Source organism: Brassica napus, chromosome C4, assembly GCF_020379485.1.
Source record: "Brassica napus cultivar Da-Ae chromosome C4, Da-Ae, whole genome shotgun sequence".
Lineage (NCBI taxonomy): Eukaryota > Viridiplantae > Streptophyta > Magnoliopsida > Brassicales > Brassicaceae > Brassica > Brassica napus.
This window is the reverse complement of record NC_063447.1, coordinates 10,615,494-10,636,782: the sequence shown is the minus strand read 5'-3', so window position 1 is coordinate 10,636,782 and position 21,289 is coordinate 10,615,494. Positions and strand designations below refer to the sequence as shown.

The following is a 21,289-nucleotide window of genomic DNA, read 5'->3' as shown; positions in this document are numbered from 1 at the left end:
AAAAAAAAAAATCAAATTTATTACAACTAAAGGAGAAGAATTCTCAAGAAAACTTAGTCAAATTCACAAAAGATAAAACATTACATAAGTTCAAAGAAAGAACACTTTCATTAGATACATAAGTAAAAAGTATATCTTATGATTTAAGAAGACACATTAAACCATGTTACTTGATATTCTTGAAGTTACTCAAAACTTTTGAAAATTAAATAAACATATCTTAAAATTATTTAACAAATTTACAAAATTAACGTAGAAGACTTCCACGAAAGTCTTCACGATTAGCTAGAAACTTTACTAAACATGAATGTTGGTAACCTCATAAATACACCAATTAAGTTATAAATTTCATTCAGTAGCCCCAATATTGACTAATATACATGAATTATCAAAAAAAAATTAAAAGTCTTTATAGTTTTAGAGAAAATGAAAGTTTATTAAACATTGACGCACACGACTTCCACGAAGGTCGTTTGGTATATTCTAGGAAGTCGTCCATTTAGGTTAGTTTTGCAATTGATTTTTAACCTAGACGACTTACATGGAAGTCGTCCATCTTTGTTTGTTAAAAAAAAAATCGAGACGACTTCCATGTAAGTCGTCTACGTAAAACGGGTTAGTTTTGCATTTGACCAGATTGTGTCAAAATTTTGACTTTTCCTGGACCTGAGACGACTTACATGTAAGCCGTCCAAGATAAGCAAGGTTTGACCAGAATCTCGGAATAAAATCATGGACGACTTTCGTTTAAGTCGTCTAATGGACGACTTCTATGTAAGTCGTCTAGACAAAAATAATTTATTTTGTTTTATTTTTTTAATTGCAAAACTAACCTGAGACGACTTACATGGAAGTCGTCTAGGTATAACAAAATATTGATTTTTTTAATTTTCTCCAGGAAAAGTCAAATTTTTGACACAATGCGGTCAAATGCAAAACTAACCCATTTACCTTAGACGACTTACATGGAAGTCGTTTTGATTCTTTTTTTAACAAACAAAGATAGACGAATTTCATGTAAGTCGTCTAGAAAAACACATTTAAAGTCAATTGCATTGACCAGAAGACTTTCATGTAAGTCGTCTACAGCCAGACGACTTACCCGAAAGTCGTCTGGACAAACAGATCTAGAAAAAAAACTAATTTCATAGTTTCAACTAGTGAGATAACTTTTTTAGCACAAAAAAAAATATTCTCCAAGCACCCAGAATCTCAAACAAAAGTGACCCACCAAGAATCGTAAGCTTCAATGGCTCTATGAACCATAAAAATTTTAGAATCAAAATTTTAGTTTTTTTTTGATGAATATGGAGAAAAAGTGAAAGAGATGTTGTTTTTAGTTCATAAGAATTGAGAAACAAAGAGTGTAAATCGATTTGAGGTGCATTAAGAGCTTCAAATTGTTTGTTCATGATGGTTGGTGTATTGATGGCAATGGTAATCTTGTAAATACTTGAAGATGATGAGGCTAAGAGAGTAAAAAGATCATTTTCGGAAAAAAAAAAGAAAAAAACTACTGGTATTTTTGTGAATAATATGAATTTACGGGGTGAATAGGACAAAAAAAAAATCCAAAAAAAAAACATGGGTTAGTTTTAGGTTTGACTTTGAGTTTTGAGTCAATTTTGCAAAAACCCCTTGTTTTATTTCCATAACAATGCTAAAATTCAAACCTTATCTTAATATATCTCCGGAGTCGTTAAACATATCAACCTATATTGCATGCTAATCCCTTATATTATTATTCCTATTTTATAGTTAGATGTTGCCTGATAAGATTGATAAAATTAAGAATATTCCTTTTTATTAGAATAATATATAGCAATATTCGAAAATGTAATCTAATTTGGAAAGTAGATTTCAACAGATACGTGACACGCATCTAAGATTTTGTTACATTGAGCAATCTGGTTAAAGCCGGTGGTTTATTTGAAGTGTGGTATAAATGGAATGTTTTGTTAATTATTTAAATTAAATTTAACTGGTATGATTTAAGTGTTAAACACGGTTTAGACCAGTGGCAATCTCTTGTAAATATTTAATAAAAGTTAGAGTTATTTTTTACTCGTACTTCGGTTTTAATAGTTTAATAGTTTAGATAAGAACCATTTGAGAAACAGAAGTAGGGGTGTTCAATCCGGATATCGGTTCGGTTTCGGTTCGGTTTTTTCGGTTTTTGGGTATTTCGGTTAGTAAAATATAACTACCATTCTAAATCCATATTTACTTCGGTTCGGTTCGGTTTATATACCGTCGGTTTTCGGTTTATTCGGTTTTATACCAAAAAACATAATTCTTTATTTTGGGATCATATTATATGAATTTTAGAGTCTTGTTGTCAACACATTCATTTATTAAAAAATATTATAAGTTTAAATAAAAAAACAAAAATAAAAAATGTTTCTATCATCTGATAAAATAATCAAATCTATAATTAAAATCAAATCTCAAAATTTTGATAATAAAAATAAAAAACAAAAAATAAAACAGAAACACGAAGCACAAAAAATAAGTTATTATATTCTTTCATATTTAGCGTTTATCAAAGTCATGTTTCTTCTATTAAACACGAAACTCTATTCGTCTATAGATAATACAAAAATTGTGAAGAAATTCCACTAATTGTTATCATCAAATTTATAATCTTTATTTCAATTTATTCAATGCTAAATTAAAGCAAAAAGATCAAAAGAAGACTAAGAAAATAAGAAGCATGTTTGCTATGAATTGTTATTTAATTATAGTTCAAGTGTTTTACAAATCAGAACTATTTTATTACTGTAAAAAATATGGTAATAGTTATTAGCAAAAAAAAATAACTTATGATTTTCATACGTTGCTATAAAATATATACATATTTACATGTTTCTATTTTTTGATCGGTTTTATTCGGTTTATTCGATTTTATCGGTTATATACCGAACCATATCCAAATCCTACGGTTTTTTTAAAATCATATACATTCGGTTTGTATGGTATATACCAAATCCAAACCATATTATCTATTTCGGTTCGGTTCGGTTCGGTACGGTTCGGTTTTTCCATATTGAACAGCCCTAAACAGAAGTAAGGGTTGTTAAAAAACTACGTAATTCTTCCCAATTACTTATGACATGTATCAAGTCACAGAATACTAGCATTAGGCTACCTAAAATTTATCTTTATATATTAAAACATAAGTCACAACCTTGATTCATGTGTGATTTTTTAAAAAATGGACCTAATGGACATATTCCTAGAAAGTCATGTTACATTTAATATCTAATCTTATCATTTAAATTTTGGGCCTAGCAGAAATTTTTATTGGGCTATCAATAATTGGATTTAAACAATAGATGATCTATTAGATTTATAGATAGTATAAATTAAATAGATATAATTTAATGTTGTAATAATATACCTATATCTGCTAAATATTTAAATATTTGTCGATGTTAATTTTAAAATTATAAAGATTTTTTTAAAATTAAAAAAATCATATTATCTAACAATGATTATCTTTACTACATTAAACCAATGAAAACAAATTTTAAACTACAGTAGAACCTATATAAATTAATAATGTTGGGACTTTAAAATTTTATTAATTCATAGAGATATTAATTTACAAAAGTTTTCCTTTTTAGATTTTTTTTCTTTTTTTCTACTTTTATTAATAAAATAAGATTTTTTTTTATTTTACGGTATATACATTATTTAAATTTTAGAAATTTGACTTTCATATTATTTTATTATCTTATTTGATGTATATTTTTATGTTTCATAGAATTGTTATGTGGTTTTCCATATAAGTTTAAAATATTATCAAAATATATTAAAATATTAAGAAAAATAGAAGTATTTTCATTGTGAATATAAAACCAACAATATAATGCTTAGTTTGTACTTATATAAAATATATATAGAGATATATTATTAATTATGATTTTAATGGGACTATATATTTACATGGGAGTTTTAAAAATATTATTATCTTATTATTTTATCGATTTGTGTCATATTTTACACCGGCCCAAGTTGGGACCGAAAAAATTTATTAATTTACAGAGATTATTAATTTATCGAGTATTAATTTATAGAGGTTCTACTGTATATAGTTTATTTTAAAAATTAAACAAAAACTAAATGTTTAATTATTTACTCGATAATATAAATCTATGAAGCGAAAAGTTTAATTTTTTAAAAACTTTCTAAATTTGTGAAATGTTACAATATCTTTGAATATGACAATAAAACAATATTTTACTAATCTTTATATATATAGTTACGATTTTAATAATGTATGTGTTTTCATTTATTTTTATATATATATTTTGTTTTCAATTCTAAATTGGTATATATTATAATATATGTGTCTATCAATTTTTAAAACATAATAAGTTTACGATATATTTTTTCATTGAATAGATTGTTTTAAACTTTCACATGTATTTGTATCTTCTTATATATATATATTTTCGGATTATTATTTCATTATTAAAATCGTAACTATATATATAAAGATTAGTAAAATATTGTTTTATTGGTAAGAACTTCCCCCTCTTGGTCGCTGCCTTTGCCGTTCTGGTCAGTATTCTACCTCCACCGTCTCTCCCATGTCTCCTCTTGCGGCTGCTTTGGTAAGAACTTCCCCCTCTTGTTCCAAGTTGAAAAGGCGATTCGAGACTCATCGTCGGGGACTTCTTTCTCAGTAATAGTTCTTAGACAACCACCTGGTGTTTCTTTGGGTTTCGATCTGTTCGGGTTTGGGTTGGATTGGAGTTTCGTGCCGTTACTCCGTTTTGTGTGGCTACCTCAGACAGGTCTCTCCTAGGCCTGGGCATAATATCTGTAACCCGAAATCCGTACCGAACCCGAACCGAAAAATCCGATCCGTATCCAGTCCGAAATGTAAAAAATATCCGAATGGATCTTGTAAGGTGGTATAAAACATATCCGAACCCGAAGTGTTATTAACCAAACCCGAACGGGTAACCCGAAAAACCGAAAACCCCGAAAAATCCGAAAAGATATCCGAAAAAACCGATCCGAATGTCCAAAATAATATACAATATAATTATATGAAACATGAATATATACTTCAAATATTCAATATCATATTTATTTTGATTTGTTATCTAACAATAAGTATTTAAAATATAAATAACTACCTTAAATACTTAATTATACATAAATAAATATATATTTCTTATGTTTTACTTTTAAATTTTAGATTTTATTTCGGGTATATCCGAACCGATCCAATATAAGCTGAATCCGAATGATATATGATTACTTTATGGGTTCTATGATGTGATACAAAACCGACCCGAACCCGATGTGTTATATCCGAACCCGGCCCGTACTTGCAAATTTACTAGAATGGGACCTAGGAGGTGTTATAAAAATGAACCGAAATCCGAAAAACCCGATCCGAACGCCAACGGGTACCCGAACGCCCAGGCCTAGTCCCTCCTCCTGTTTCGCCTGCTGTAAGGAGCTCTGGCTCCTCCGTTTTTCAAGCTTCAGAAGGAAGTTGGTCGTTGTCTCTGCCTCTCTTGGTGTTCTGTTGCTGGAATCCCTCGTGCTCTGCTCGCGTGGTGGGACCAGAGTCCAGCCATTAAACCTCTTCTTCCACCAGCCAGTACTCCACCTTTGCTTCATATACCGGTTCTTTACATCAGTTAGGATTCTCAGAGTATGGCGTGACAGTTTCTTGAGATAGCAACGTCTGGAGTGGACTTCATTGCTTGCGATGGCCGGACTAGGGCTTGCCGACCCTGCTTCGCCTGTCGTTCTTTCGATGTCGCCTTCGGGATGGTCTGCGGTGCCTCAGACTGTTCTCCAGTTGCGATTCTCTATTGGCCCGAGCGATTTTGATGCAGGTTCCAGCTTCAAGATCTTCTCTCTGGTCTCCTGTTTGCTGAATGGTTGTCTTAAGACCTGTTAAAAACTAGCTAAGCTTCTCGCATCCTCGTGGTTGTGATTGAACCTTATTAGTCTTAGTGAGTCTTTTTACTTTTTTTGTGGGTTGCTATGGCTCCATTGCTCTGTCTTATTGAGTTAGCGACTTAGATTTAATAGGATTAGATTAGTAGAAGTCCATTGTATCTCTTTGCCTCATTATTAAGTTAATGAAATTCACATACTTACCAAAAAAAACTGTTCTTTATTCAAAGATGTTTATATATACTTATACCTCCTTGACTTGGTCTCTCAAATTCTCGACTTGTGACCGGTTATCTTAGCTGAACCTCTCCGCATTTCCCATGAACTCGTTCATCTCAGAGCATCTCAGCTTGTAATAGTTGTCCCTCTCTTGGTCTTACCCCTTTAACTCTTCAACCTTGCTCTTGAGCGTCCTATAATATTCAAAGATCAACACATTGATTGACATCATCATAACTAACCAAAAACCAAGAACCATGATTCTCACGGCTGGTTATTATTGTTTTTGTCATATCAAATTACTATTATGTAAGGTGAACCATCATAACATAGAGTCCATATGGTTACATGCAAACGTGTTTATATGCTTTTGGACTTATAGTTTCTAGTTTATCGGATTTGTATCTTCTTTTTGTGTTTTGTTATGTTTGAGATAAATATTATTCACACAAAAAAAGGAAAAAAAACACAAAGCCCTAATAGCTGAACCTATTGTTCTATTTAAAATAGGAAACATGTGTGTATTTGATTAAAGCTATGTAAACTAAATTTTAATGTTTTGGGCTTTCTTCTCTCGCCTAAAGTTAGGGTTGTTGTGCGTTTCCCTCTCATATTGGAGGATAGTTTGAGGATGTCGTCTAAAACTAGGTCAACGAAGGAGGAATCGTCAGAACCGCCGTCTCTGATCCCGTCACTTCCCGAAGACATCATCGTTGACATCTTAGCACGTGTAGGGAGATGCTACTATCCAAAACTCTCCCTTGTTTCCAAGCACTTCCGATCGCTTGTGACCTCCCATGAGCTATACGCAAGACGATCATTGTTAGGATGCACGGAACACTCTCTCTATGTTGTCCTCTGTAACAAAGAAAACGATAATCACTATTGCTATGTTCTCTACCGGAAAGCCAACGGTAATCACAGCTTGGTCCTTATCCCTTCTCTTCCCAAAATGCCTCGCAGGGGAGGCTTTGTTGCGGTGGGGTCAAGGATATATGTGTTTGGTGGGTTGAACTCTTACCACCATATAAAAATTCCAACGAAGGCGATAAGCATTGACTGTAGATCCCAAACGGTGCATCTACTGCCTAGCATGAATGTAACCATGTCTGTTTCAGTTGCTGACATCATTGACGGGAAAATATATGTAACTGGATACTGCAGTAACATGGCGGTGTTCAATACAGAAACACAAATGTGGGAGCCTAAGAAGACAACGGCAGAGACAATGAGTGGTTACATGTGGCCTTATGATTGTGTGGTTATGGCTGGCAAGATGTACATGGTGTAATGATGTTTTGGTTGGTGGTGATTTTCACGTTAAAAAATCTCTACATGTTATTCACTACAAAAAAACATCAAGGATTCTGAGGGAAAAAATCGTCGGAATTTCGTCGGAATACCGTTATTCCGACGCAATTCCGACGAAACACGTCGTCGGAAATAATTCCTCGGAATTTCTTTTTTCCTCTGAAATCCCTCGGAATTTTCCGACGGAATTCCGAGGAAATAAATTTCCGAGGAAATTCCGAGGATCCCTTGTTTGTCGGAAAAGTCCTCGGAATATACCGAGGTAGAACTTCGTCGGGCTAATTCCTCGGAAGTTCATCGATCGATGCGTGTTTGGACATATATACATCGATCGATAGGAGTATACCGACGGACTTTTTCCTCGGTTTATTCCGAGGAACTGTTCCCTCGGTATATTCCGAGGGATCCGTTCCTCGGAACTTTCCGAGGGAGTTGTCCCTCGGAAAATTCCGAGGGAAATGTCCCTCGCTATATTTTTTAAAAAAAAACGGATCGATCGATGCGTTTTTGTTCAAAAACGCATCGATCGATCTAGTGAAAAATATAATTAATTTCCTCGGAATGTAAAAAATATTAATTTTTTTGAAAAAATAAAATTTCTGAAATTTAAATTCGAAAATATGAAATTAAAAGTAAAATTGAAATCATACTAATTAATATTCAAAGTTTCACAAATAAAAATAAAACATTCCGAGATTGGGGAAAAAAAACTATGGGTCTGGCACGTCCGGGAACACCTCGTTCGGGTACATCCTCTGCATCATCTCCATCATTTGCTGGTTCAGCCTCCTCTGTGCTTCATAGCCCGCCTGTTGAGCCGCCATCTGGGTCTCCAACAAAGATATTCGATCATCTTTGTCCTTCAACTGAGCCGTAAGTACTTCTGGATCAACAAAGGGCGGTGGTGCAGAAGAAGGAGGAACCGACCGGGTGCGACGACCCAAACCGAACAAACGTCCCTTCTTCTTTGGAACCGACTGAATAGAAAAAAGCCAAATTTAGAAATTTAAACCAAGAAATAAATGAATTGAACTTAAAAAAAAAGAACTTACGGATTCAACGATTTCGTTGATTCGAAACCGGGACAAGTTGGTCGAAGCCGTCGAAGCGTCATCCTCGGTTTGAAGCTGAGACACTTCGTCTACCACCTGAGTTTGGACCAGGTCGACCACGTCCCTCACAAGACCGTCATCAATCTGGCCGGTCTTCTTGTTGGTATACGCCCTCCTCATTAGGGCGAGATCATCGACCGGCTCGCCATCATTTTCTTCCGCCTTGAAAAAAAACATAAAATTAAAGAAACATTAGAAATTAGAAGAAATGCACAATAAATTTAAATTCTGAAACTCAAATAATTGAAGAAAAAGCGGTTGAACTTACAATGCGATCTCCGAGAGTGGCAATAGATTGAGCACCCAAGTTATGCTTGTAGATGCTCTTCCCTTTACGGTCGCTCCTGCAGTTGGTGGAGTTGGTGGAAGAAGTTTCTTTCGTCTCCTCCTTATCCCAATGCGCACACAACTCCTTCCAGACCGTGTCGTTCATCGACTTTGGGACCTTTTAATTAAAAAAAAAATAAAAAGTTTAATAAATTAAAAAATAGTTTAATAAATTAAAAAATTGTTTAATAAATTAAATCGAACCTTATTGATTTCCCACTTCTTCTTCCACTCGTGGATCTGCTTCCCATAGTTGTCCATTACTTTATGGACGAAGTTGTGATAGATAAAGAGCGTCTCATCGGAATTCCAGTTGAACTCTTGCTGGAAAAAAAACACAATTAGTAGAAAATTTATATTAAAGATTAAAAATATAAGTAAAAAATTAGAATACTTACCGCAAACTGACGAAACCACAGAACCTGCTTGTCGGTTGGGAAGTGAGTGAAAGTCGGATGTCCACTGTCGAGGGCCGAGTACATCATACGGTTGATCCATGCGCTGATCCCGTTCCCGGATCGGTTGAACCTTATTAAAAGAACAAACGGTTAATAATGAATCCAAATTTAAAGAAAAAAAAAATGTTTAATTACCATGTTTGACCCCGTCCATGTGGATACGGAGTGAGATACGGAAGATGGTCACGACCGGGCTGTTGAACCAACTTCGCAACCCTCATCACTCCCGGAGGACCCGGAGGAACAGGAGCGGATGCAGCAGCTAGAGCGAGAGGAGCATGAGCGGGTGCAGCAGAGGGAGATGTATGGTTGGAGCTGTGGGGCGAAGGGGAATCCTGAAAATGGCTGGAATCCCGAGACTGGCTCCCCGTACCACCACGACCACGACGCTGTCGAGGCCGGGTCTGATCATCATGAGACCTGTAAATTAAAAACATATATTTAATAAATACAGAAATATATAAATTAATTTTTTTTATTAAAAAAAAAATCCAAAATAATTTAATCACAGAAAAAGATTTATATATATTGATTTTTTTAATAAATATATAAAAATAGTTCTAATAAACAAAAAATAGTTTTAATAAATAAAAATTGTTTAATAATTAAAATGTTTTGTAAAATCCAAAAAATCGAATTTATATAGAAATTTTTTTTTGTAAAATCCAAAAAATCGAATTTATATAGAAAAATCGTTTTGTAAAATACAAAAATCGATTTTATATACAAAAATCGATTTTATAAATACAAAAAATAAAAAAATTTATAAAAAAATTCTAAATCAATTCAACAAAATAAATTATTCAACCAAATCACAATTCTAAACCTATTATACAACCAAATCACAATCCTAACCAATCACCCTAACAAAAATCTATCAAAACTACACAAAAACCTAGCAAATAGAACCTAAGAGAGTGGGATAGGGTCCTTACATGATTTGTGTAAGAGAAGAGGGAGATCGCCGGAGATATCGTCGGATTTCAGGGGGAAATCGCCGGAGAGAAAGAGAGGAGTCGCGCAGAGGAAGAAGAGAGAAATGGGGAAGAAGAAGGGGCTCGTGGTTATAAAACCTAGGGTCCGACGGACATTATCCGTCGGAATTCCGTCGGAATTCTAATTTCAATTTTCGCGAAATATTTGCCCGGTAAAATGAAAATATTCCGAGGAAATTCCGACAGATAGTAAAATATCCGTCGGAATTTCCTCGGAATATTCCGAGGAAATACCGAGGAACTAGTGTTTGGGGTTTCAAAACATCAATTTTTTTTTGCCGTATTTCATTTCTTATACAATTGTAATGCATACCATTGAGGATTCTTTGTATACATGAGCATAAACCATGAAATAACAAATTTCAAAACTAATTGAAAGTATTCTCTTTACCGTTCGTTAAAAGGTATAAGTGTTTCTCTTATGTTGCGAGATTTCGTTCATACAATCGGAAAAGTGTTAATTATACGGTAAGGAACAAATTTTTGACTTCATAATGAACGTAAGACACTTAATAAGGGTTATATAGGTGTTATTCAAACGGCAAAACGTTGTTTTCGGTTTAAAAACCCTATTTCCTCGGAATTTCCTCGGATTATTCCGAGGGAACTCCGACGAAACCCTCTTCTTCCTCGAAATTTCCTCGGAATATTCCGAGGAAATTCCGACGAACTAGTGTTTGGGGTTTTAAAACGTAATTTTTTTTAAAAAAACGCATCGATCGATGCGTTTGGATCTAAACCTTAGAACTCTCACCCCCTCCGATTTCCCCTATAATTCGCCCCCCCCCCCTTTCTCTCTCTATAATCATCCGATTTGAACAATTTTGGGCTCTATTCCACTTGATTTTTCGAGCTCTACCTGATTCCTACACTCGTCTTCACCCTAAGACAGGTATACTCCGCGAATCTCCACATTCTGAAATCGTGTTCTTGAGCAATTTTTTGGGTTTTGTGAATTTCTTATTTCCGTGTTGATTCCTTGATCAAATATGCATGAAACAGATGTTTAAACATGGAATAGAACACAATTGTCTGTGATCAACGAGTTTGGAACATGATTTGAGATGATTTAGGGATAGAGAATTTTTTTCAATTTCGTTTTTTTTTATCACAACTCGATTTCGCTTTTCATTTTCATGTTCAGCTTTGCCTTCTTAATTGATTATAACCATGTTGAGAGCAATGATTCTATTTTGTAGAGAATGAAGCGCACGAAAACATCAGCAAAGAAAAACACACAAGAAGCGGGTTCGTCACAGCTGGAGAAGCAAAGGCCAAAGAAGTGGGATAAGTCTGATACCACCCACTACAACAACATGAAGAAGGTAGCCGTTCCGGCTACACAACTAGCATGTCCTGAGACGATGACAATATTGGGAATCAAAGCAGACATTGAAGGACTGTTCCAGAACATGGGTCTAGGCCAACTATGCAACCTCAAGGAACCCACTTATCCGGAGTTGGTACGCCAGTTCATAGCATCCGCATACGTCACCCGTCCCGATGATAGCCATCAGGAAGGTTTTCTGGCATTCGTAGTGCAGAAAGTATACTATGAGGTATCTTTCACAGACCTCTGCGGACTATTTGGATTGAGTGCGGGGGAGAGGACATATGGTCTTTATTGGACTTCAGAGCTGTTGAACTTCTGGGAAACGATTGGCACAGGGGTTTATAGATCTTCTCAGGCAAAGGAGTCACTTATCCGGAGCCCAGTACTGAGATATGCGACACGCCTCATTGGCTCATTGCTATACGGGACAACCACAGCCGCATCAGTCACGCAATGGGAGTTGTGCCTCCTGTACCAAGGTGTGAGGCATTTGCTACCGGCATTTGGAAACTCTACATTCCCACCTGCTACTGCCTTCAACATGGGAGCGGTGCTGGCCGCAAACTTAGCAGGATACAAGGGGAAAGTAACCAAATCCAAGAGCAATGCATGTGGATTTGGTGCAGTGATTACTCGGATCCTTAGACATGTGGGTGTAGACTGTGAGAACCACCAGGTAGCACTGGACAGATCGAACAACATTGCTTGGAACTACCTGGATGTCATTTCTCTAGTAAGTAAGGAGTTCATAGCTGGTCCCCACTCGAGGATCGATCGGGATGGTCCTCACGTCTACGTATTCCAGGACCGAGCGAAGAAAACACTCTACTGCCACCTGCCTCAGATCGGCCTGACTGCTCTACTTTCAGAGGCTGCAGTTGAGTTCCTACCCCCTGCTACCGCACTAGTAGACAAGCCATCCTTCTTCACGCCAAAATATCAGACCAAAGGCAAGGGCGTGGTTGATGAAGAAGGACAAGATGAGGCTGCACAAGCCATTCCAGATGATTCACAACCCCATCAGCTACTCCCATCAGACTCCAGCCAGTACAAGCTGCAAGAGCTTCCACCGAACGCCACTTCGCGCCAGCAATAACATTGGAGAGATCAGAGCATAAAGACAAACAACGACATGCTACACAAGATCTGGGCTGCCATTTCACGTATCAGGCCGTGTCGTTGCCAAAAGGATGATGTAGTTCATCGGGACAACTCTCCATCCAGCTCTGGTTCGGGTTCGAGTGGTACACACAGGGTAAGAAAGAGGTCCAAGAGACCCAACGATGCAGGAACATCTGGAGCAGGAGACGAGGAGTAGGAGCTATCACCGGCTATTTTATTTTCTTTTCTATTCTAACGTCTTATGGTCTTATTTTCTGTTAATTTTGAACTGAGTTTTTTTTTAGGTTTCTTAATTATGAGTTCGTATTTCTTTTACATGGTTTCTTTGTTTTATTTGGTTGTGTTTTGTGTAGCTTTTAATTCGTATTCAGCTTTGCCTTGCTAGATAAACCAAATAACTATTATCCGAGGAAAGAGGTTATATCAAGTGTTCCTCGGAATTTCCTCGGTATTTCTTAAAAAAAAAAAAAAAGTTCAATGGTAGTCTGTTTCCGAGTCATCATCACCAGATGAATCTGAATCTGGATCTTGGTGAAACTCTCCAATTACTGGTTCATCCTCTACGTGAACGACGGCTTCCTCTCCAAAGTCGGTTAAATCGACTACAAGGCCAACTCCAGCTAAATCTTCTGCTGCACTACAGTTGCCGGATGTGCTTGGTTGTAGTGGGTCTTCCAGCTCAGAACTTCCCTAAACTCGGCCTCTCGGGTTGAGTCTTGTAACAGTAACCCATGGATCATCTCTGTTCCTTACCCGGGGGTACTTGATATAACAAACCTGTAACATTTAGAAAAATTATAAATTAATACACATGATGATGAATCATTCTGAATAATTAACATTTAATTACCTGATCGGCCTGAAGCAAGAATGAAAGGATCATAATATTGCAGCTTTCGCCTCGAATTTACTGATGTAACACCAAATGCATCTGTTCTCACACCTCGATCTGGGGTGTTGTCGTGCCAATCACAATAGAAAACAGTACAGCGCAATCCAACCATGCCCAAATACTTGATTTCCAAAATCTCATGTATGTGTCCGTAGTATACATCATCTCCTGATGCAGAACAAACGCCAGCATCATAAGTCGTACTCGAACGTCTCCTCTTCTGAGTTGTGAATGCATATCCTCGAGTACAAAATCTCGGATATGACTTCACAACAAAGTTTGGTCCAACGACCATCTCACGTATCCAATCGTCAAATGTTTCACCTCTGGCCAAACCAGCAGACACCTATTAATAGCACATATATATATATTATATCAATAAATGTGAATTAGTATAAATATGTGATAAAATATATTTTAATTTGTTTAAAGCACTCACATAAGTAAACATCCATCCAGTAAATTCTCTCTGCTTCATTTCTTCTAGTTCGTCCTCTGTGGCGTATCTATACTCGAACCGCTTTTCTGCCATGAAAATCCTGTATATGATGACAATAATGTAATTAATTAAGATTTAAATTTCAACTTGTTAAAATAAAAATTTGTAAGCTCATTTATTTACCTCTCATATTGAAGAACGTCTTCGCAGTTGGTGAGCAAATATGTTTGCAAATGACTGCGCTCCTGCTCAGTAAGTCGACGGTCCTTTGGTTTTCCGCTAAGTCGTCCAACGTCTGTGAAAATGTCTGGAACCGTAACATGATATGTTGCCCGTTCGCCTCTATCATCATGCCGAGCAGGTCTTCTGTTTTTGGTCTGAACTTCTGCTGGAAAGTAGTACTCGGCAAAGTTTGAAGTTTCTTCATTGATCATCTGTGCGACTATAGAACCTTCCACCCTACTTAAATTTTTCACCATCTTCTTCAAATGGAACATATACCGCTCATACAGATACATCCATCTATACTGCACAGGACCACCAAGTTCCAATTCTCTTGCCAGGTGAATAACAAGATGCTCCATAACATCAAAAAATGAGGGAGGAAATATCTTCTCAAGGTTGCACTGAATCACGGCTATGTTAGTCTTCAAATTTTCAATACCTTCAAGAGTCACTGATCTCGTGCATAAATCGCGGAAGAAACCACTTATCCCTGCAATTGCTTCATGAACATTTCGTGGTAATATTTCCTTGAAGGCGAACGGAAGGAGGCGCTGCATCATTACATGGCAATCGTGGCTTTTCAAGCCAGTAAACTTTCCTTCCTTTCTGTCGATACAGTTACGCAAATTTGATGCGTAACCGTCTGGAAATTCCACATCGTTTGAAATCCAATCAAAGAACGCATCTTTTCCCGCTGCATCAAGTCGGTATATGGGAAAAGGAGCCCTACCATTCTCATCAACATGAAGTTCTGAACGAGCACATATATCGACTAAATCCAGTCTTGACTTCAAATTATCCTTTGTTTTACCTTGAACATTAAGGATCGTGTTCATGAGATTGTCAAAAAAGTTCTTCTCAATATGCATGACATCTAAATTATGCCTTAGCAGATGATCCTCCCAGTATGGCAGATCCCAGAAAATACTTTTTTTGTGCCAGTTATGTAGTTCTCCAACAGCATCTACCGGAAAACGCTCATGTCCACCGACTTCTGGCGTCCTTTCTGCACCAAAATCTCTTAGTTGTATCTTCAAATCTTTCCCACAAATTTCCGGAGGTGGACTGTCAAACACCCTCTTGTTCTTCGTAAACAAATTCCTACTCCTACGATATGGATGATCAGGTGGTAGGAATCTCCTGTGACAGTCAAACCAACACGTTTTCCTTCCGTGCTTTAGTTGGAAAGCATCAGTGTTATCTTGACAATATGGACATGATAGCCTTCCATGCGTTGTCCATCCAGACAACATACCATATGCTGGAAAATCACTTATTGTCCACATTAGTACTGCCCGCATTTGAAAGTTTTCTTTACACGAAACATCGTATGTTTCAGCACCTTGAGCCCATAGTTGTTGCAACTCATATATTAGTGGCTGAAGAAACACATCAAGTGATCTCTTAGGATGCTCTGGTCCGGGAACGAGAATCGAGAGAAACAAAAACTCTCGTCGCAAGCACAAGTTTGGGGGGAGGTTGTATGGTGTAAGAATGACGGGCCATAGAGAATACTGTCTTCCACTCTTGCCAAACGGACTGAAACCATCAGTACATAATCCAAGGTAGACATTTCTTCTCTCATACGCAAAGTCGGGATACTTTGATTGGAAATGCTTCCACGCTTTTGCATCTGAAGGATGTCTGATCTCACCATCTGTTGAGTGCTCCGCATGCCATCTCATTGGTTGCGCTGTGCGTTCAGACAGATACAACCTCTGCAACCTTTCCGTCAAAGGTAAATACCACATCCTTTTATATGGCACTGGAACTCTTCCAATTGTATCTTTATAACGAGGCTTTCCACAAAATTTGCATGTAACCCGCTGTTCATCCACCCTCCAATAAATCATGCAGTTGTCGCTGCATACATCTATTACCTGATACGATAAACCAAGACCAGCTACGAGTTTCTGAACCTCGTAGTATGAACCAGGAGCTACATTATCCTCGGGTAGAATACCTTTTACAAAATCAGCAATCGCATCCACACAGTCTTCAGCCAAATTATAATATGTTTTAATGCCCATCAATCTTGTAGCAGATGATAAAGCTGAATGACCATCTCTGCAACCTTCGTACAATGGTTGCTTTCCAGCATCCAACATATCATAAAATCTCCTAGCTTCTGCATTGGGTAAATCTTCCCCTCTAAAATGATCATTTACCATCTGCTCAGTACCTACACCATAATCTACATCCGTTCTAATTGGTTCTTCTAATCTAACCGCTGGCTGAGGTTCACTAGTACTACCATGTTCATAATCAGTTTCCCCATGATGATACCAAATTTTGTAACTTCGTGTAAACCCACTCAAATATAGATGAGTCCAAACATCCCACTCTTTAATAACCTTTCTATTTTTACAATTAGAGCAAGGACATCTTAACATACTTGTTTTTGCTTCCGGTTGTCGGTGAACTAACCCCATGAATTCAGTTATACCTCGTTGGTATTCTTCCGTAAGCAATCTCGTGTTCGGATCCAAATGAGGTCGATCGATCCAAGAACGAAAATAATTTGAAGAAGACATATTTTTTATGAATCAAATTCGTGTGTAAATAGAGTAAGAGGGAGGATGAAGATATGAAGTGAATGAAGAGGAAGAGGAGTGCTTGTATTTATAGTTTAAATCCTGCCGACATACCGAGGAAATTCCGAGGGAATTCCGACGGACAAAACTAGTTCGTCGGAATTTCCTCTGAATTTTGTAAAATCCCCCAACGGCTCTCCAACGGCTATAATATTTTCTCGTAATTCATCGGTGGTTTTCCGAGGAACAGAGTTTTCCTCGGAATTTCCTCAGAATATTCCGACGGACTGTAGTTTCCTCGGAATTCCGTCGGTATATTCTGAGGAAATTCCGAGGAAACCCAATTTTGTGTTTCCTCGGAATTTCCTCGGAAATTCCTCGGTATATTCCGAGGATTTCATTTTCCGTCGGAATGTCCGTCACAATATATGTCCGTCACAATATCGTTGTTTTCTTGTAGTGCGCTTGGTCCTTATCCCTTGGCCTACCCATGTGCCCCACGTTGGAAGCTTCGTCACCGTGGGCTCGAAGATATATGCGTTTGATATGTTGAACCGTTACCACCATCTGCCGATTCCAAGCATTGACTGTAGATTCCAAACGGTGCGCCTCGTGCATTGTATGAATGCAGCCATGAATGTTTCAGTTGCTGGCGTCATTGACGGGAAAATATATGTAACTGGATATACTAAAATCCCATGGGATACATCGGCGAAGATGGTCATGGCGGTGTTCAATACAGAAACACAAATATCTGCGACAGAGACTATGATAGGTCGGCCCTATGGTTGTGTGGTGATGGCTGGTAAGATGTACACGAGGGACGCTCGTAACAGCTTTTTTTACGATCCAAAGGAGAGTAAATGGGAGACAGGCAAGAGGCTGAATATGTTTAAGTGGGAGGGTGGGTGGGTGGGTGGTTGATGACGTATTGTATTACTTTGATACTCGTGGTGGGAAGGTGTTGAGAGCTTATGACCCAAGAAAGAGTCGTTGGGTAGTGGGGAAAGATTTGGAAAGATTGGTGGCTGAAGGCAGATTTTCAGAATCGTATTACACTGGGAGTTGCGATGGGAAGCTGGTTTTGTTTTTCTCTAAAGATCGTATGATAAAAGGTATCCGGTCTGCGCAGATTTCACTGGAAAGGAGGCACCACCAGGGAAGAAGTGAGATTTGGGGTAAAATTGATTGGTGTGATGATGATTTGTTTCGTAGTGATATCTTTTCGTTGTGAAAACCCTAGATGTTATTCTTTGATGCATGAACTCCCCCATTCTTGGGCAAGGTTTTGGTGATTCTCATGGCTTTCTAAGCTTATTTATTTTTTCATATCAAATTACAAACGTTGAATCATCATAACATAGAATCCATATGGTTAACCTGCAAACGTGTTCATATGCTTTTGCACCTCTCTTCATGATGATAATTAGAGGAATCATACCTTTGATTTGTGTTCCTCAGATAATTGTTCTTGTTATGAATTTCCTCGAACTTTGAGATAAGCTGAGAAACATACGTTAATAGTAATATTTAAAACTCTTTTATGATTCACATTTAAAGACGTTCATATATACTTATACCTCCTCGACTTGGTCTCTCAAGTTCTCGACTTACTGCAAACTCGTTCATCTCTGAGCATTTCAGTTCCTAATACTTATCCCTCTCTTGGTCTAAACTCCTTTAACTCTTCAACCGTGCTCTTGAGCGTCCTATAATATTTAAAGATCAACACATTGATTGATATCATCAAAACTATCCAAAAACCAAAGAACCATGATTCTCATGGCCGGTTAATCTTGTTTTTGTCATATCAAATTATCAAACATGTAAGGTGAACCATCATAACATAGAATCCATATGGTTCAGTGACAAAAAAAAAAAGAATCCATATGGTTACCTGCAATGCAAACGTGTTTATATGCTTTTGGAGTTATAGTTTCTAGTTTATCGGATATGTAATCTACCTTTTGTGGGTCTTTGTTATGTTTGAGATAAATATCATTCACAAAAAAAACACAAAGCCCTAACTATTGGTCCATTTAAAATAGGAAACATGTTATATTGTGTATTTGATTAAAACTATATAAACTAAATTAGTGTTTCGGGCTTTCTTCTCTCGCTCCGACAGTTAATTTTAATGAGCCTAAAGTTAGGGTTGTTGTGCGTTTCTCTCCCATATTGGAGGACAGTTTGAGGATGTCGTCTAAAACTAGGTCAAAGAAGGAGCAATATTCAGAACCGCAGTCTCTGATTCCATCACTTCCCGAAGAAATTATCGTTGACATATTAGCGCGTGTACGGAGATGCTACTATCCAAAACTCTCCCTTGTTTCCAAGCACTTCCGATCACTTGTTACCTCCCATGAGCTATACGCAAGACGATCATTGTTAGGATGCACGGAACACTCTCTCTATGTTGTCCTCTGTAGCAGAGAAAACGGTAATTACCAGTTGTATGCTCTCTGCCCGAAAGCCAACGGCAATCACAGCTTGGTCCTTTTCCCTTCGCTTTCCAATATGCCTAGCAAGGGAGGCTTTGTCGCGGTGGGGTCAAGGATATATGTGTTTGGTAGGTTTAACTCAGTTCCACAGAATGCGATAAGCATTGACTGTAGATACCAAACGGTGCACCCCCTGCCTAGCATGAATGTAACCATGTCTGTTTCAGTTGCTGACATCATTGACGGGAAAATATATGTAACTGGATACTGTAACAACCCAACGAAGATGGTCATGACGGTGTTCAATACAGAAACAGAAATGTGGGAGCCTAAGAAGACAACGCCAGAGACAATGAGTGGTTACCTGTGGGCTCGTGAGTGTGTGGTTATGGCCGGTAAGATGTACATGAGGGATCCTTCTTACAGCTTTGTTTACGATCCAAAAGAGAGAAAATGGGAAACTGACAAGATTCAAGTGGAGGAATGCGCGTGTCGTTGATGACATATTGTATTATTTCGATTATAGTTGGGAGGTGCTGAGAGCTTATGACCCAAAAGGGAGTAGTTGGGTAGTGGTGAATGGTGAATGGTTTGGAAGAATTGTTGGCTGATGCGAGATTTTCAGCCTGGTCTTACACTGGGAGCTACGGCGGGAAACTGGCTATGTTTTTTCCGAAAACAACAGGTAGAACAAAAGTTATCCGGTGTGCGGAGATTTCGCTAGAAAGACGTCGTCAAGGAAAGGAGATTTGGGGCAAAGTTGAGTGGTGTGATGATGTTTTGGTTGGTGGTGATTTTTACGTTAAAAAATCTCTAGATGTTATTGTTTGATGCACTATGTACTAAATCCATATTCTTGGGCAAGGTTTTAAGTGGACTCTCATGGCTTATTTTTTTCATATCAAATTACAAACCTTGAATCATCATAACATATAATCCATATGGTTTACCTGCAAACGTGTTTATATGCTTTTGCACCTCGCTTCATGATATGATGATTAGAGGAATCATCATACCTTTAATTTGTGTTCCTCAGATAATTGTTCTTGTGATGTATTTCCTCAAACGTTGAGCTAAGCTGGAAAAACCCAGAGGTTGATGATATAATTAAACTTCACAATGTTTTAGTCAAATCCAAAACTGAACGCATTGAAAGATGTTCATACATATACTTATATACCTCCTTGACTTGGTCTCTCAAGTTCTCGACTTGTAACCGTTTCTCTGATCTGAACCGCTCCACATTTTGCATGAACTCGTTCATCTCAGAGCATTTCAGCTCGTAATACTTTTCCCTCTCTTGGTCTAACTCCTTTAACTCTTCAACCTCGCTTTTTAGCGTCCTGTAAAGCTCAGCGATCAACACATTGATTGATATCATCGTAACTATCCAAAAACCAAGAACAGAGTCAGAGAGTGGATATCAACCTCAATTGCTGAACAGAGCAGTGGTATTTGGAATCGAGATCTTGGATGGTAGATCTGAGAAGCGTGATCTTGAGGTTTTGTGAAACGATCTTCTGGTCGAGCATCAAACATTTGCGTTCTATTGATTGTATGCTTGCGTGCTTGGTTGCTAGTATCTGTGATTTCTCCACTTGTAGCTCTTTCTCCGCCTAATCAACATACACAGTATGATCTGTTTGATTTCGATCAAAATTAAAGCTACAGATAATCATCAACCAGAGATCTCCGTTGAAACGGAGATGAAGCGATTCTATTACTTTCTCACACTCGGAAGGTTGTTGAAATCAGTAGCGTACATTGACAACTCGATGATTCAATCGAAGGAAGAGAAGATATGTGGATCGTGTAATTGATGGATGGATTGTTTGGTACCTGGAGAAGATGAAGTCGCTGGTTTCTGGTAAACTCCATTTGATCTAGTCTCTCCTTGAAAGCTGCAGAAAGCGCCATTGCTAGAGAGTCGAGATCCCTACCAGAGAGAGAGGA

At 37.5% G+C, this 21,289-nt stretch overlaps 1 protein-coding gene and 1 pseudogene across 2 annotated transcripts in view; one reads left to right on the top strand and one right to left on the bottom strand.

Annotated features, from left to right (window-relative positions):
* Positions 1-21,289, bottom strand: part of LOC111205056 — a 32,515-nt gene extending 11,226 nt beyond the window's left edge. The window contains exons 1-4 of one of the 2 annotated variants that reach the window (XM_048753556.1): positions 21,176-21,289; positions 20,765-20,952; positions 20,517-20,679; positions 20,141-20,414 (exon numbers count right to left, since the gene is read on the bottom strand). In XM_048753556.1, coding sequence (XP_048609513.1) covers positions 20,355-20,414; positions 20,517-20,679; positions 20,765-20,952; positions 21,176-21,253 — 489 coding nt within the window. In that variant the 5' untranslated portion in view covers positions 21,254-21,289 and the 3' untranslated portion in view covers positions 20,141-20,354. Of the gene's footprint in view, positions 1-20,140; positions 20,415-20,516; positions 20,680-20,764; positions 20,953-21,175 lie in introns of those variants that run through there. The other variant, XM_048753557.1, reaches the window with a different exon arrangement.
* LOC111205617 lies at positions 17,488-20,032 on the top strand (annotated as a pseudogene).